The sequence below is a fragment of the Peromyscus maniculatus genome, chromosome 1, assembly GCF_049852395.1.
Source record: "Peromyscus maniculatus bairdii isolate BWxNUB_F1_BW_parent chromosome 1, HU_Pman_BW_mat_3.1, whole genome shotgun sequence".
Lineage (NCBI taxonomy): Eukaryota > Metazoa > Chordata > Mammalia > Rodentia > Cricetidae > Peromyscus > Peromyscus maniculatus.
This window is the reverse complement of record NC_134852.1, coordinates 109,243,748-109,262,273: the sequence shown is the minus strand read 5'-3', so window position 1 is coordinate 109,262,273 and position 18,526 is coordinate 109,243,748. Positions and strand designations below refer to the sequence as shown.

General features: G+C 36.3%; 1 protein-coding gene across 26 annotated transcripts in view; it reads left to right on the top strand.

Moving 5' to 3' along the window:
• Emsy (EMSY transcriptional repressor, BRCA2 interacting) overlaps window positions 1-18,526 on the top strand; it is a 75,001-nt gene that overhangs the window by 23,316 nt on the left and 33,159 nt on the right. For 25 of the 26 annotated variants that reach the window (XR_013043391.1, XR_013043392.1, XM_076547937.1 and 22 more), the window contains 4 exons: window positions 4,429-4,708; window positions 8,608-8,859; window positions 13,453-13,602; window positions 15,729-15,899. Coding sequence is in view for 24 of the 26 variants with exons in the window: in XM_076547937.1 (XP_076404052.1) it covers window positions 4,429-4,708; window positions 8,608-8,859; window positions 13,453-13,602; window positions 15,729-15,899 (853 nt within the window). In the remaining 2 variants the exon portion in view is untranslated. The remainder of the gene's footprint in view (window positions 1-4,428; window positions 4,709-8,607; window positions 8,860-13,452; window positions 13,603-15,728; window positions 15,900-18,526) is intronic. The other variant, XM_076547881.1, reaches the window with a different exon arrangement.

Below are 18,526 nucleotides of genomic sequence, written 5' to 3'. Positions count from 1 at the left end.
TAATACACACATAACTAGATCTGACTCCAGTACTCTCTGGTCATTTTAGGCATGCACTTTCCCACAGAGCTGTGTCACTGGCCCTTTGCTAACTGCTTGAACCTGTTTCCTTTTAAGATAAAAGTAATAATAGTACTTCTTAAGAGTTACCAGGAGAATTCGATGAGATTATTCACTGAAAATAATTATAGTCCATACAAAGAGTGTTTAATAAATGTAACCTACCATCATTAATTTTCTAGATCTTCTTTGGTAGATTTACATAAAAAAGGTTTGTAACAGATGGGGTTCCCTGTAAGTGGAGTCTGAATGCTTTGTTTTCATTTTCTTTTTTCTTTTTCCTTATTGACTCTTGTTTTTATCTTCAGAATTTTGAAGTGAGAGTGAATATTTGAAGTTGTTAGACTCATGCTTTTAAGAAGGCACATTTATTTCCAAAGTCATATATAGGCCATATCATGAATTTTCAGATTCAGAAATTTAGATTGACTTGTGTTTAAAAAAATAAACATTTAAGGCAAATTAAATAAAAAAATAACTCATTTGTTCCACAAATAATTACTGAGCATCTACTGTGTTCCAGTTGTAAAACTGTTCTCTTACTTCATTCCTTCTCTGCCATCTATTTTTAAAGATTTTTGGACAACTAGAGTATGGTTAGGACTAATAAATACACTTTCCATGTTTTGTTTTGTTTTCCATTTTCTGGGTAATTGGATTTAAAATATATTTTTATCCAAGGCTGTTATCATAATTGTATTTACCTTGGATTTCTCACAATTTGTATTTGTCAACTTAGCAATTAATTATTATAGGTAAAGTGACTTTACATTAAGTGTAATTGTTTCTGATTTTGTAAACGGTATTCACATTTAAATAGGTTGTGCATTTTCAGCATAGATACATTTCCACGTATGTTAATATGCCTCATTTAAAACAGCATTGATGCAGCACTAATGCAGACAGAGCAACAGAATATAGCTTTATGCTTTCATGTGCTTGATTGATATTTTTCATTTTGTCCTTAGGGTGCAAGTCCCAGCACTCTTAAGGAGTTTTTGTGAGTGCTAGAAGGTCAGTAATTTGAATTATGGCCTGAATAAACACTGTGTGGTTCATTTGGCTTCAAAACCTTTTAATCTCCCCTGTTGTAATAAGCAGCTTTAAAGTGTAAGTGATTTCTCCAGGGTGGAACTCTAGTTTGGGAAGCCTCTTTACAGATCAGAAATCATTTGTGTACTGAAATCTCCAACTATGTTTTATCATTTGTATCTGTAATCTAAAATGTTCTCCTAAAGACCCTAGATTTATTCTTTTCTTAATGTTAGAATCCTGCTTTCATTCTGAAATTTCAAATACTTGAACTGTGCACACTTGCCCTTCCATGCCCAACATTGCTAATTACCTATGGCATACTTTCCTGCCAAGCCTGGTGAATCCTCTTTTGTACCGCAGTCATCAGCATTGTATCTCTTGAAAGCTGTGACTAGTGGTTCAGGATTGACAAAAGTGAAACCCAGTTGCCATTAGTGTCTAATTAGTTTGGGTCTGGGAACTATGAATTCTTTGTATACTCAGGGATATCAGAATTAGACAGGGAAGGAAAGAAAATGTTTGTAATGAAACAAACACAGTATATTCAATATGATTTCTGGATAGAAGTGATCTGTAATGCTTTATTCATATCCATCTAACATTAAATAGGAATAGTAAGCTTCTAGGAAGTACCATTTGTTAATTGTCAAATATTGACCACCTGCTATGTGCCTAGTAGATGCTTCACAAGATTATATCATCTAATCCTTATAATGATTTTGTAGGGTTGGAATTATTATCCCTATTTTATAGAAAAAATAAATTGGAGCCTTAAGATTTTAACATGTCTAGGGGCCTATCATTTGAAAGTGGCAGACAAGATGATCTAAGTGCAGGCTCATTTGGTTCTCAGGCTTATGACCTTATTGCTGTACTGGTCCACTTCTCAGTTTGTATAATAGTTTCTTGGTCGTTTTCAATAATATTGCATATTGTTTGCTAATCCAGCCTGCTTGTGATTATACTGACCAACTTTCTACAAATGTCTGCTGGTTAAGACATGTCTTGATTGCTAAAACAACAGACTCCTTTAAGTAATAGACTAGTACTAATGTCTTAAATTCTTTGTTGTACTGAAAATGTGTAGTAATGGTATAGTGATGTTTCCTTGATGTAGATACCATGTACAAACTCACTCAGAAAATTTTTGACTGATATAACTTCAGACTTTCTTTAGGACCAATGTAAAACTGAAAAAGAATATCTTCCATAATTTCTTTGGATTTTTTTCAAAACAATTTGTTCTCTCCTAGGTAGGCACAAATAATTTTAGTCAAAGAACTGGGTATCACTATAGCACTGCTTACTCACCCCAGAATAAAACTGTGATGCATACTACCAAAGTATAAGTCATTTTTGTGTTCTTCACTGTGAAATGGGGATAATAATAGTATCTGTGTCATGGGGTTTGGGGACAATTAAGTAAGATCATGTCTGTATCAGCTCTTGGAGCTTTTCTGGGTTCTGCTCTAGGAACCCTGCTGTTGTCATTCGTCCACAGGTTTTAGTTTCTCTACTTGGCACAGTAATTTGAATCGGATCACTCACCTTTCTTTGTGCTAACATTCCAGCCCAAGAATCTGCTGTCACTTCTTTTCTGGCCTGCTGTAGTAACTTCTACTCTTGCCCCTCACTTCGGGGCAACTAGAATGATCTTCTTAAATAGGTTCATATCTTGTTTCTGTGCTTAAAAATCATTCCATTTCTTAATATGAAATCCAGGTACTTTAGTCTGGCTTTCATATTTGATCCAGCTTCTGCTTTTAACCCTCTTGGCTGTAGGCTTTCTGCACTGCTTTTCTTTCTTTTTTCCACACATTGGGTGATTCTGGCCATGGCTCTTTTATTCAGTGCTCTACTCTGTGAAATGCACTGTTGCTAAGTCTATGGTTTCTCAGCCTTACTGGCTAAACCTTGACTTCTCTCTCTTTATATCTGTTTTCTGTACCCAGCTAGGAGCACATCCTGCTAGTTTACCTATAAGGTGTAGCTAACAGCTCCCACCAACATGTTGGTCACTGCCATTTCTGCTGGTTTGTAAGAACTTCTTAATTTGTCTCTATCTGCTGTCACCACCCTGCTGTAGCTCCCATCTAGCAGATAGATACTCTTCAAAAATAGATTCAATTTTTAGCAGTTTTAGGTTTACAGAAAATTTATAAACGTTGCATACTTTACATCTCTTTCCCTGTTAATAATTTTCATTAGTATGATGCATTGTTTTAATTAATAGTAATAATGCATTATTAATATTAACTTAAGTCCATAGTTTATTTGAATTTCTTTGGGTTTACCTACTGTCCTTTTCTGTTCCAGGATTCCCACCCAGGATGCCACATTCAATTTACCTGTTTTGTCTCCTTAAATGCCTCTCACTGTCAAAGTTTCTCAGGCTTTCCTGTTTTTTTTTTTTTTGTTTTTTTTTTTTTATAACTTTGACAGGTCAGGTGTTTTAGTAAGATGCTCCCTCCTAGAGTTTGCTTGATGTTTTTCTCCTTGTTGGATTAGGGTTGTGAATTTTATGGAGGAAGATCACAGAGATGGACAAGAACTATCATGACTTTACATTTTCTAGTCCTCCATTACTTCTCAATAGTTGTGTGCCTCATAAATGCCAATCTGTCGGTTAGATCTTTAAAGCTTCTTGAGCATCCAAAGCTTGCTTTTGTCTTGGGGCCTTAGTTTCCTACTCCTCATGCCACTAAGTGCCCTTCTAAGTGTTAGTAGCACATGGTTCATACCCTGACCTCATTCTGATTTCTGCTCAGATGTCATCTTACAGAGAGATCTTCACTGAATACTTTATTTAAAAAAAAAAATCAACACTAATCATTCTTTTTTTCTTTACCCTGGTTTATTGTCTTTTCCATTTGTTTCCACATGTCATGTATTTTTTGTTTCTCTGCACTAGAATGTAAACTCCATGCAAGTAAGTTTTGTTCATTCTTCTATCCTTAGCATCTAGAACCATGCCTGGCACATAGTAGATGCTCAATAAGTATTTACAAGTGAACACATCTCCAGATTACTTTCTCATGTGATGGTGTGGATTTATCCCCTAAATGGTGTGTGGTGTATTGTGATGTTTACAGAACCACATCATGCACAACATTGAACACTGCCTCTTAAAATACTTGCTGAAAATTGGTGTTTTTAAGTAGTTTTGATAATTGCTGGTAAAGAAAAGTGTTCATATGCTTTTAATTAACTGTATATTTCTCTCTGTTGAATTGTTTTTTCTATTGCAAAACTTAGGTTTAAATTGTATGTAAGTTTAAATACACTGATAGTATATAGTAGGTACATGAAAATAACTTATTTTTCCTCCTCTAGGTTATTATAGTGACCACATCACCAAGTTCAACCTTTGTGCCCAACATTCTCTCCAAATCCCATAACTATGCAGCAGTCACTAAGCTTGTACCAACATCAGTCATTGCTTCCACAACTCAGAAGCCACCTGTTGTTATAACTGCACCACAGTCCTCTCTGGTCAGCAGCAGCAGCAGCAGTGGCAACAGCAGTTCTACGCCATCACCTATTTCTAGTACAGTAGCAGTAACAGCCGTGGTGTCTTCCACACCATCCGTGGTCATGTCAACAGTAGCACAAGGTGAGTGGTGAGCCACTATTTAATTCTGTCCCTGTGTGGAGGGATTTTGATGACAACGGGGGTAGAGTGGGGAGTGAGTGTGTGTGTGTGTGTGTGTGTGTGTGTGTGTGTGTGTGTGTGTGTGTGAGGTCAGTGATGACTTGCCTGCTCCTTTTCCCTTACCTTGAAAATGAAAGTGTTTGCAATTTTCGCTTCTCTGTAGCTGCTACACCTTGTTCTGTTCTATCCCCCCACCCCCATTCCTTTCTAAGTTCTTCCATTTGTAAACATGGAAGCAAAGAAGACACACATTTAGGCTTTTCCTTAGATAAAAGTTAGCAGCATATTGTACATGTGGTTGTGCACTTTAATGTTTGGAAAGGATAATTTATAATTTGGTGTTTAATAAAAGTTGGCTGCTGGTATCAGAGAGAGAGGTGTGAATTGGTGTGTTTTGTGTGTATTTGAAAATAGTTTATTTTTAGAGGACTGCTTCTTATTTGGTTCTTCCAAATCTTTGCTCAAGATTGGAAGCTGTAACTAGCCACTTGGTTGTCTCTCAGGTCTGTTCTTTTGCTCTCCAAAACAAAAGAATGGACCATTGCTAATTACTTAGGCTGATTGCATTTTGTATTCTGTTGCCATCATCTCTTAGGTTGTAAGAAATTTTTTCCTTTCATTCTATGCTTTTCTCATGTTTTCTGTGGACTTCATGAGTTCCTTTCACAATAGCGTGACAGTCTTCTGCTGACCTTAGTTCTTCTACCCTGAGCCTGCTTCAGTTTACCTATATGTTGATTCCAGTTAGGTTGTACCTGCTAGTATTATTGCTCCCTTCATTTTCTTTAGACCAATTTGAAGACATCTCTGTTCTCCTCTCTTACTCCATGAGATTCTGTCCTTGTCAAATTTCCCTATCCTACCAGTTTTATGATGGTCCACATTTAGCATCTAAGCAATGTTTTTAAAGTTTTTAAAACCTGAAACCAGTGGATTCAGGAATTTTAGAGAGTGGTAGAAACATTTGAAAAGTCCACCAGTTGCTCACAGCCGTATTGCAATACACTTCTTTTTAACAGATTGACCCTTTTACCCACGCTGGCAGTGTTGTTTATGTTTCTGTAATATAAAAAGTTCAGACTTCACTTGATAGCATTTTCCTACAGTTTTGCATCATTGACATGTTTCTGCTTTCTAGAATTGCCTCAGTTATTTTCATTGTTGTTTAATTCTGTTGCTGTTGGGCAATTTATTACTCACTTATTATTTAGATCATTTCCTGGTTTGGGTATTCTAGATTAATGTCTTTGTGAATTTTCCTGGGCCTCACTAGCACTGGAGCAAGAGTCTTCAGTGGGAAAAGGGGGACTTCTGGGAGTGTCCTATGTGCACACTTGATCTTCTTGTATTAGATTATTTCACTAATACGTGGCTAATAGTAAGTCCTTGTTATCTTTTTTATAAAACAATGTAAAATAAAACAACATTGTAGGGGAATGATTTCTTCCTTTTTTAAAAAAATATTTATTTGTATTGTGTGTGAATGCGTTTTTGTATATATTTGTGTGGGCATGCACATTCATGACACACATGTGAAGGTCAGAGGACAACTTGTGGGAGTTGGTTCTCTCCTACCACAGGGGTCCTAGAGATCCAACTCAAGTCCTCAGGCATGGCAGTCCCCTTTATACTGCTGACCTATCTTATAGTGGCAGTTAATGAGGCAATTTCACATACTTTATCTGATAGTCCAAAGGGGTTTATTTTGAGTCAGCTTACAGCAAGCAAAGGGGTTGGTTATGGGATCCAGGACAGGTGAGGAACAGTCCAGTGCAGTTCTCTGGAGAACTCTGACTTGGTCTGCAGTCCAACATCCAGGATCACTAGGTAGCCAAGAGAGTGAGCATAGATGAACTTCAGTTCTTACAGGATCCCCGTCTCCACCAGTCCGTGTCTCGGCCATGCCCCGGGTGGGGGCAAGTACTTAGCAGTTACCTGCTGCCCACTAGGGTGGTGCTTCAGGGGTGAAGCACAGACAACCACTCCTATACCATTTCACTAGCCCAAGAATCATTTATAAGATTTTTTTAAAAAATTGAAATTGCTTAAACTAGTATGTTGTCCCATTCTTGCTTTTTCCATTTGGTATTTTCTTAAACACACAAAGCGAGCAGTACTCTTACTTTTATGTGTTATCTTTCTTCACTTATCCTTTATTTTTATGGGTGTGTGTGTGTGTGAAGGTGTGCATGGTGCATGTGTTAGTTACAGAGTGTGGCGGTCAGAAGCTAGGTTTGTGGAGTTGGTTCTCTTTTTCCACCTTTATGTTGGTTTTGGGGATCAAACTCAGATTGTTAAGCTTACACAGCAAATGTTTTACCCACTGAGCCATCTCTTTGGTACAACTTATACTTTGTTACATAAAAAGGGTTTTTTTGGTGTCTTTTTTTTTTTTTTTCCCCAAGATAGGGTTTCTCTGCGTAGTTTTGGTGCCTGTCCTGGATCTCGCTCTATAGACCAGGCTGGCCTCGAACTCACAGAGATCCGCCTGGCCTAGTCTCCCAAGTGTTGGGATTAAAGGCGTGCGCCACCACTGCCCGGCATTGGATGTCATTCTTTCTCTAAAGTTCATGTTACATATTTTTAACTATTTTATATTGTAATTAGTCCATTTTTTTATTTGGTATAATGAAGTATTTCAGGTTGGGTAACTTTATAGTGGAAAATGATTTTTTTTGGCTTATGGTTCGAAAATCCAAGATCAAGAACTTGCATCTAGTAATGACTTTCTTGCTTTCAGAGCTGTAGGATGGTGCATAGCAGTCATATGGCAAGAGACAGGAGTGCATTTGTGTGCCTTCTCTGAGTTCTTTTTCTCTTAAAAAGCCATTGATATTCAGTCGTGGGTTCCTCCCTGACTACCCTGCTTAGTTTTAATGGTGTTCTAAAGATTATACTTCTAACCTATAGTCATTAAATTGGATGAAGTTTCTAGCTTTTTAAGGCTTTACATTGGGGATTGAATTTCAACACATGGGCTCTGGTATATACTCAAACCATAGCACATATTTAGTCAAAATTACCAATGTAGCTTCATTCGTAATTCTTCTAAAGATGAACTAATATGTTTAATTTAGTGGTATTCCCTGTATTCTTTTGGGCATCCAAATGTACAATAAATTAATTATTCTGGAATCTGGCTGGATTAGTGTCTAAATTTATTTGCAAAATGTGATGAGTGATTGAATGAATGACTGCCAGTAAATAGGTGTTGGTTTTTAAGTAACTTTATTATTTCAGAACTTCACTGTTGATTAGATGAGTACATTGTAGATATCATAGCCAGCCATGAAAATATCCAAAGGAAAAAGAGAAAATGCCTTTTTGTGTAGCCTTCCTAGAAAAGAGAGAAGACCTTACCTAGATATTCTCCAGGAAGAGATTCCTCTCATAGTATGTTGGCTATAACTAGTTTTACCTTATTGCTGGAAAAAGTAATGGAGTACCATGGCAAGCTTAGATCAATTGAGAATTACCCTCTAAAGCTGACTTAGGGACAAGCCTCCATGCACATGTATGTCAGTGCCCAGGAATGTGGATTCTCAAGGGGAAAAACATGGTTTTGTTAGAAAGGAAGAAAAAAATTAGACTAGCAACCAACAATGGTAATAGAATTAAACTACAATGGAAACAAGTAAGATGCTTACAGAAAAATTAGAAGCTTGTTAATGAAGCAAGACTGTAACCAAGAGTGGGCATTGTAATTAGTCTACTTAGTAGATGTTTTTTATAACAGTTGACTTTACATTTGATCCTTTGTGTTCCCAAGATATTAGTTGGCTGATGGAATGGTCCAAATCCTCCTTGTTTTGACCCACCCACAAATCCCTCCTTCCTAAATCTTCTTTACTTTTTTATAGGTGTATCCACATCAGCAATCAAAATGGCATCAACAAGACTTCCTTCCCCTAAAAGCTTAGTGAGTGCCCCTACCCAGATTCTTGCACAGTTTCCTAAACAGCATCAGCAGTCTCCTAAGCAGCAGTTACATCAAGTGCAACAACAGACACAGCAGCCAGTGGCCCAGCCTTCCTCAGTGTCTCAGCAGCAGCCCCAGCAGTCACCATTGCCACCTGGTATCAAACCTACCATCCAGATCAAACAGGAGTCAGGTAACTGGAAGATGTGCATGAGGTCTGCTGGTATCCTCAATTTGCAGTTTTCCTGGTCCTGTAGGTCATTTGCATAGTGTGTCTTCCTGTTTATTTAGATCTTCGGTGTTCTATGGTTTCCAGTAGGACATGCCTATAAATGTTTTTTTAAACTATAGCCCTAAGTGTCTGATTTTCTTCGAGTGACTCTAAATGGTATCATGGTTTTAATTTCCATTTCACTTGTTTATTGTTGGTGTGTAGGCAAGTAACTGAACTTGAATCCTCTTCCTAGCTTGGTGAACTTTATTATTTATGGGAGTATCTACATAGATTTCTTGGATTCCTATGTATGCAGGATGTATTTCATTAAGTCATCTGTACATAAGGACAGTGTTTTCCTTTCCAATCAGTATTCCTCCCTTATTTCCTTCTTTCTTTTCTGTCTTAATTCACTAGCTTGAATGTATAAGTAGGAGTGACTAGAATAGACATTCTTGCCTTCATTTCTATCTGGAGTAGCAGGCATTGGGTCTTTCAGCGTTGAGGGGGAGGCCTGTTACAGTATTTTTGTAAGTGCTTTTTGAGTTGAGAATGTGACGTTTCCACTTTCCTGGAGCCTTTTATTATTACAACATGTTAGTTTCTGTCAATGTTCTCTCACGTTTAGGTGCTGTGACTACCAAAGATCTGAACTCAGTTCCTCAGATCATCTGCCTTGGCGGATGTTGATAGATAGTTGTCTTACAGTTTTCTTTGCAGTGTCTTTGTCTAGTTTGGTTATCAAGTACTACTGGCCTCAGAATGAGTTTGAAGTGTTAAGTTTTCTAGAAGAAATTAGGGAAGACTATATTAATTCCTTAACTATTTAGTGGACTTCAATGAATCACTGGTTTGGAGATTTTTATTTTTGGGAGCATTTAAATTATGAACTTTAACTTTTTTTTAATGGTAGGAAAACTATTTGGATTAGCCATTTCATCTTTGTTGAGCTTTGGTAGTTTATGGTTTTTAAGTTTATTCACGTTTAAATTGTCAAAATGATAGTTACCACTATCAGTTCTTATTATCCTTTAAATGGCTACAAGGACTGTCCTAATGATATTTTTCTTTATCAGGCTTTCTAGGGAGTTTCATTATTATTGAGGTTTTTTGTTTTTTTTTTTCAAATTTTCATAGTTTTGCTTCATTGATCATTTTCTGTCATTTTTCAGGTTTTGGTTTCATTTTTTTTTGTTTTGTTTTGTTTTCTTTTGCTTTGTTTTGCTTTTCTAGCTTCTTGAGACTGGAATGTGGATTATTGATTAAAGATTTTTTTCTATACATTTAGCATTTAGTTCTACTACGTCTATATAACTATGCTTTGATAAATCCTCAGCACGATTTTGTCAGCATTCTATGTATTTTTATATATTGTCATTTTCTTAAAGTTTTTGTTCTGAAACCTCCCCTGGGACTTCCTCTTTGATTTACTTAGAATTATGCTATTTTATTTCCAAATGTTTAGAGGTTTTTTGTTTTGTTTTGTTTTTGTTTGTTGTTTGTTTTTGGTGATCCTTTTGGTATTCGATTCTAGTGGATTCTACTATGGATTGGAATTATTCTCTGTGGTATTTCAGTTAGCATTAAGCACCTGTGAGGATAAGCTGAAATCCTGTTTTTCCTGAAAAGAATGTCCTCTGGCTAAAAGCTATGCAGAAGGGACCTAGCACTTTATGACTGTAGCAGTTTGGAGTAGAATCACCAATTTACTGAGCTGAGTGAGGGAAAAGAGAAATGGTCTTGGCTCAGATGTCACAGAATTTGACTTCAGCTTTTAGGTTTGGTGGGGAGATGTTTCTTTGTTTGCTATTTGCCATAAGACCCCTTTCCAGAGTGTCTTAATTAGGGTTATTGTTGTGAAGAGACACCATGACCATGACAGTTTTTATAAAGGAAAACATTTAATGGGGTGACTTACAGTTTCAGAGGTTTAGTAAATTATCATTATGGTAGGACATATCAGCATGCAGGCAGACATGGTGCTGGAGAAGCTGAGAGTTTTACATCTTGATATGCAGGCTACAGGAAATGGTTTGTTTCACTGGGTGTAGCTTGAGCATATATGAGACCTCAAAGCTTACCTCCACAGTGAAACACTTCTTCCAACAAGGCCATACCTACTTGAACAAAGCCATACCTCCTAATAGTGCCACTCTCTTTGGGGGCCATTTTCTTTCAAACCACCATACAGAGCATTCTCCTTTATTGCATTGTATTTATATTTTGTGGGTACATGTGTGTATGTGCACATGTGCTGTGTGAGAGCATCCATTTGTGCATGCATGTGTGCCATGTTGTGCATGTGGAAGTCGGAATACCCCTTACAGGAATGGGTTCTCTTTCCACTGTGTGGGTCTTCAGGATGGAGCTCAGGTGGTCAGGCTTGATGTCAGTTCTTTTACCTGTGGAGCTATCCTGGGGTCCCCAGAGCCTTTAATGATGGTTGCTTTATAACTTCCATTAGTTCCATTGTTCATTCTATTGTGTGGATCGAAGAGCTCCTCATGCCATTGCACCAGGCATGGCTCTGCAGAATGGTTTAGTGCATTGAAATGACTGTCCTTTGGAGGGCAGCTTTCTAGGCCTGCCACTTTCTGAGAGGGTTGGAGTTCTTAAGAACTTCTTTGGAAATTTGTTTATTTGATTTGCTCTCTTTCTCATGGTCAGTTTTTAGAAATAATATTTCTTGAAATATTATTTGATACAGATTATCAGTTGATTTGCATAGGACTGAGTAGAGTTGTCTTTTGATTTTGTGAATTTTTTCTGTGTGGTTATTTCTTGGAACTTCTTTCTGCATGAGCGTTATACAGGATTATGGTTCATTAGTAAGAAATACTAGAAGTAATTTTTCCTTGTATAACCTCACTGCTTATGGTTCATTATATTCAGAACTATTTCCACAATACTTATTGAATTCTTGATGTGTATTAGATACTTTACAAATTTATTTAATCCTTACAATAGCCTTATAAGGCATATACTGAATGATTTTTATTTTGTAGATAAAAAATAGAATCACGAGAGTTAAGTTACTTAACTAATTATGCCCAAATACCATAATTTTAATTTCTTTCTTAGCTAATAGTTTATAATTACTTAAAGCTACTAAATCTGTAGAACTATTTCTTTCCTTAATATCTCAGCTTAAATCCCCGCCTGTATTAGATACTTCCTTGTTGTTGTGAAAGAAGCCATTTAGGAAAGGAAGAGTTTACTTTGCCTTGAAGTTAGAAGATCACGGTGGGCAAGTAACGGTGGCAGGAGCTTGAGGCAGCTGGGCACAGTGAGTCTGAAGTGAGGCAGCAGAGGGTGGGCAGTGCTCCTGCTTGGTTCCTGTTTTCTTTTTAGTCAGGATCAGAGTCCATGGGACAGTGCAGATCTCCCCTCCTTAATCTAGACTGGAAAATCCCTCCAGGCATTCCCAGAGGTTTGCTTCCATGGTGATTCTAAATTCTGTCAAATTGACAGTCAAGATAAACTATCACACTACACCAAAAATAATACAATTCTTAATTTTCTCTATGAGAATGTTTTATGTATGTCTTCAAAAGATTAGTGGTGGAGAAATGCCACTAAATTTTTCTTCTTTAGTTACCACTGATTTAGAACTGTAACTAGATCTCATACTTTTTAATGAATACTTTATGTTTGGAATGCCAATGTAAACATCATAGCATTGTAAATATAAAAATTTTTAAATGTTAAAAAGTCCCAACATCCATAACATTTTTATTGTATTTATTGTATATTACCTTTGAGTTCTTTTTCACATGCATGTTTTATATAGTTACAATACATGGATGTGGCCTTTTTTGGCATTCTATATTTGGTAAAGCAAGTTATTAAAATGCTTCTTTAGAAAGCTATTTTAGGACTTTAGGATATAGCTTAGTGGTAGAACACTTACCTAGTATGTCTGACTCCCTGGGTTCAACAGTATTAACAACAAACAAACAAAAACAAGAAAAGAACTTTAAGCTGGGCATGGTGGCACACATCTGTAATCCTAGCACTCAGGAGGCAAAGGCAGTAGACTCTGTTGTTCCAGGTCAGGCTGGACTACTCACTGAGTTCCAGGCCAGCACTGGTTATATAATAAGACCCTATCTCAATACAAAACAAATGAAAGATGAGACGGCCATTAAAAAAAAAATCAAACAAAAGCTGTTCTTAGCCTGTTAAGTTTTTATCAGCTTATTATGTCAGCTCTGAGTCATGAAGTCTTGGTTGCTGAGAATCTGGAAGGGCTGTGTGGACTGCTTGTGATCGGCCTTATGCTAGTCTCTTCTTCTCAAGTGTTTGTATGGAACAGATTTGCTCACCGCCATAGATAAAAGTCCAGATTTAGTTTTCTTTAAGAAATCTGTTGATATAAAATTATAGCTGCATTCTTGAATTGGGAGAATTTAGGAAAGAGGCATTTGAGCAATGAAAGCATAGAGTTTCATCAGTGTTAAAAAAGGATCTCTAGAGTAAGACTCAATAAATGTGTGTGACTATTGCCCTATTGGGCCAAGTGACATTCTTTGAAAATTATTTGTACTGAGATTTATCTTTTTTCTTTCAAAGGTGTTAAAATCATCACACAGCAGGTTCAACCAAGTAAAATCTTACCCAAACCAGTGACTGCAACTCTACCCACCAGTAGCAATTCCCCTATTATGGTGGTTAGCAGTAATGGTGCAATTATGACAACTAAACTGGTAACTACTCCTACCGGTAAGTCTCACAAGCATCAGTCCATTCAGTCCTAAGTCATCAGATAACTTCCCATACCAGCGGTGTGTTGACATTGCATATCTAAAAGTTCATGAGACAGTTCTACAAAGAAGTCTTTTTTATTTTGTTTTGAGACAGAGTCTGTGGCCTAGAACTCTGTATGTAGCTGAGGATGACCTTGAACTCATATTTGATCCTCCTGTCCCCACCTTCTGAGTACAAGGATCATAGGTGTGGGCCACCACACAGGTTTATCAGGTGTATAGTTTTCAAAAGGTCTTTCTTGACTCCCTCAACTCCTGTCCTGACCCCTGAAGTTAGCTCTCTCAGATTTTTTTTCATAGTCCTCTGTTATTTTTCTTTATTGCAGTTACTCCAGTTTCTACTTATCTAGTTGTTTGAATTGTTTTATCTGTATTAGACAATAAGCTTTATGGGATTAAGGGAACAAATCCGTTTATTCCCTATATGCAGGTGCTCAGTCAGGATTTGCTGAGTAACTGAAAACATACCCAACTCACAAGGATGTTACTCATAAAAGTCTGTGTTCCATTACAGTGTAGTAAGGGCTGCCTAGACTGATGGAAGCATGCCGTCATTCCCAGATAGACAAGCAATCAATTTGTGCTAGAGGTAGTAACAAAGAAGAGCATTTTAAATGACCACTCTTTGTGAACTTTGTTAGTGTTAAATGATATCCAGTCAGGAGCTAAGGAGATAGCTCAGTGTGTAAAAGCACTTGTTAAAATGCAAGTGTAAGGACCTGAGTTCAAATTCCTAGAACCTACATAAAAGCCAGACCCATAGCAATACTGGGTCATGTTTCTGTGTTTACAGTGCAACAGTGTTTCTTCCTTTCTTTTTTTATTTTTTAAGTAGAAGTTTTTGTTTTTGTTAAAATTCAAAGCATTCAAACTTTATACCCCTGTACTATGTACTTTACTTTGCACTAGACTTTTTTTCTGGTTCAGATATATTCTGTGATCAGACTAATTCTTCTTAATGTTCCTCTTATGCTTATAGTGGTTATAAGTTTTTAAAGTAAGTGACTTCCTAACCTAAAGGTATTTTTTTCTGAGGTTGGGTATTTTGAAAATGTCTGTTACAGTGTTCTTGGAATCTCACTTCAGTTTAAGCAAATGCCATCTTAGTCTTTTCTCCGTTTCCTCTTAATTTTTCTTGAGGCTGATTTTTCTTATAGGACTAGTCTTTCTGAGTTACTGGGTTTATAAGAAACTGCAAAAGACTCATCTGATTAGTTTTTAATCCTTTGTGAAAGAGAAAAGTCATAGAAATAGTAGGAAAGGGTATAAAATCTTTTGAGAGAGATGGAAAGATAGATTTCCTAATAAGTCAGTTAAAGTTGAGGAATTATGTAAATAGAGATAATTTTAGTCTAAAAACTGTTCCTGGCAATTCTTGGCAGTTTCAACTATATCTCTAGTAAAATGATAGGATGATCCTTTAAAAGATGGAAATTTCACTGGGCGGCGGTGGTGGCACACACCTTTAATCCCAGCACTCGGGAGGCAGAGGCAGGCGGATCTCTGAGTTCGAGGCCAGCCTGGTCTACAGAGTGAGATCCAGGACAGGCACCAAAGCTACACAGAGAAACCCTGTCTCTAAAAAAACAAAAAATAAACAAACAAAAAAAGATGGAAATCTCTTTAGAGAGTAGCAGGTAAAAAACAGAAAAGTTATAAAATTTTAAATAAATATTGCCTTATTTGCTGAATGGTGACATTAACTTTTGCTTTGGGCCAGTATCAGCCAGACACAGGGACCTTAAGTAGCTGTAACAGAGACGCCTACAGTGCTCTGGCATCAAGATAGCAGGAGAAGGGGGAGGAGGGCCTACCTTTTCTTGGGCTGGTAATTTGATGCTGCAACACATCACAAAGTTTTATGTGTAAAATTAATTTGAATCAACTTGGCATTGGTTTTTGCTATACACATTGAAAACTGGCTGTAAAGTTGTAAATGAATTTCTTGACACCTTACAATTCCATTTTCAAGTTAAAGTGATATATATGACATTGAACTATAGTAAAATTGTACAATTATCATTCTTTTTATAAGTTAAACATTTTTGATAAATTGTCTTTTCACTACTTTTCTTCTTATAGGTACTCAGGCAACCTACACCCGGCCAACAGTGAGCCCATCCTTAGGTCGAGTAGCCACAACCCCTGGAGCTGCAACCTATGTGAAAACTACCAGTGGTAGCATCATTACTGTAGTACCCAAATCATTAGCTACCTTGGGAGGCAAGATAATTAGCAGTAATATTGTTTCTGGTAGGTATGTCTAGAATATGTTAAAAGCATGGTGATTTTCGGTTGGAAGAAAAGCCAAGTTTCTCTACAGCAGGACTCTATTAAACACCAGGTTTTGCTTCAAAATTTGACACTTTGTTTTCAGTCCTTATAATGTAATGATTAAACACAGCTTTTGGTAAGTCTAAAGTTGAAAGAGCATTGAGTTTTAAGTCACAGTGCAAAATTATGGTTTATGTTTGCATAGGGATTTTTCATTTAAAAAATAGTCTCACATTTGTCAGCCCTTTTAGACTCTATATAACTTGAGGTATCGTGCCAACTTTACAAATGGACACATGAGGATTTAGAGGTAACATGAAGCTGTCCCATGTTTGCAAAAAGGATCATGGAAGAACCTGTATTTGCATCTGAATATGTTTCAGGAACATAGTTCGGATTTTCAGTTACTAATGTCACTTTAGCTATTAAACATAAAATATTTGAATATCTTTGTTTTTCACCATTTGTGATGTTTACTTTTTAAAAATATTACTGAGATAGTAAAACCAGCTCTCTGCCTATTTATTGGTATGTTGGAACAGTACCTGGTTTTTATTGGCTCGTTAATCTTTACAGTATTTGGGTTGTAGATTCTGAAGTAGAATGTTAATGTGGCATTTGTTTTCATTGATTATTATTTTTAATTAAAATTATGTAAATGATCTGACTAAGCAAGCTTTGTGGATTTTCTCTGTCTACTATTTTTGTAGACTAGTCATGTTTTGTCTGCCCCGGGTGAGTTGTTCTAACATTTTTAAAATGAAAGGAATAAAGTTTCTGGCAGTATTTGATGTTGCTGATAACTCAGAGAATGGAAAAAAGCAGAACAGAGCATGGTGTTGGCATAAAGCTCTGTATTCAAAGCTGTTAATTTTGGCTCCACTCTTAAGTGTAAGTGAGAAAACCCAGTGCTTGCCAACCTGAGGAGGGTGAGAAGAGAAGGGAAGGATCATTGTGCTGTAGCTTTTAAGTGGATATATAAGGAACACAGTTAATACTCTAATTTATCATTTGATAGTATCTTTAAATAGTCTAAAGCTCTTGCTCAAACACATTTCAGAAAGTTGACTTCATTGGAAGGTAGCTTTTTAAGACCTTGAACAGATTTTTACATTTATCTGAGTTCATAGTACTGTATAGCTTGCAGGTATGTTTAGATATCATGAGGTCTCTTTTGGGACCTTATTCATGGTGTAGCTGTTCTGTACTAGATTAGAGTCATGTCAGTACATAATCCTAGAAGCAGAGGTTTGATCTAATATCTATGTATATTCTCTCTCTCTCTCTCTCTCTCTCTCTCTCTCTCTCTCTCTCTCTTTCACACATACACACACACACACACACACACACACACACACACACACATATGCACTCACCTTTGTATTAAAGATGAAACTGCTCAAGGTTAGTTGCTATTTCAAAGTGAATGAGTGGTTCTACATGAGTAGAATTATTAGAATTCTCCAGCTTTCTAACACTCTAGGATATATTGACATAGAGTTAAAACAGTTTAATTTGGTGTCAAATACTTTTACCTACTGAGCCATCTTTCTGGCTCCCATTTCCCAATCTTTATTTTTAAAAAAAATAGTGCTTTTCTTTTCTTTATATTCTTGCTCTCCAATGACATTGAGATCATAGTATAGTAATTTTAAAAATCTACTTATCACCAGCTGGTAGCCTGGTTGAACAAATTTAGATAATTTTCCACCTTCATCTGTGAGCAGGTGGTGGATTGATTTTTCTCTTCCCCACACAAAAGAACTATTTTTGCTAAAACATTCTCAGACATTCAGCTGTAAGAATAGAAGACTTTAAAACAAAAACAAAAGATTTTTCCTCTCATTGTTGGGAAATTTAGAAAGCTGCAAGCAACATTAAGATTTCATAATGTTTTGTGTAAATGTTTATATTATAATTTAAAATTTTATTTTTTTATTAACAGTTTAAATATTTTCCCATATCGGTAAATGTATTTTAATCACCCAGTGGTTATGTAATATTTCCCTGTGTACCATAATTTAATCATATTCTTACTGTTGAGTGATTTAATTGTTTACAGATGTGGGGTTTTTGGCTTTTAGATTTTTTTTTCTTATTGGTTATTATAAATAATCTTGTGGTGAATATATATATTTTTTGCGAAGCTCTTGCTTCCTTTGTATAACACATTAGGAGGCAGATTAATTTTTCCATAGTACTTTCTAGAAAAGTTGTATTTTTATTTTTATTAGATGGAACAAATGGAAACTATGTTATTTATATGCATATATATCAGATAACTTTCATATATACACACATGTAGTGAATATTGTTGAATTTTGATTGTAGAAACATACTCATTTTATGCAGAAGTTTGGTTCCTTCAGAGATGAATTAATTGTCTTAACTTTAAGGGCATTTTGAGCACCTGGGGCAAGACTTGCTTGTGACTCATAATCTTTCAATGTCTAGCAAGGAGCTGCTGTTTGTATACTTTTTTGTTTATTTATTGAATTATTCTTTGGGCAAAGCAGCATAAAACATTACAAAGAAATCAAGATAGAGTGATTTAAGAATCTATGGATAGTAGTATCTAAGCCAATCAATTTGTTAAGTCAGCGTAC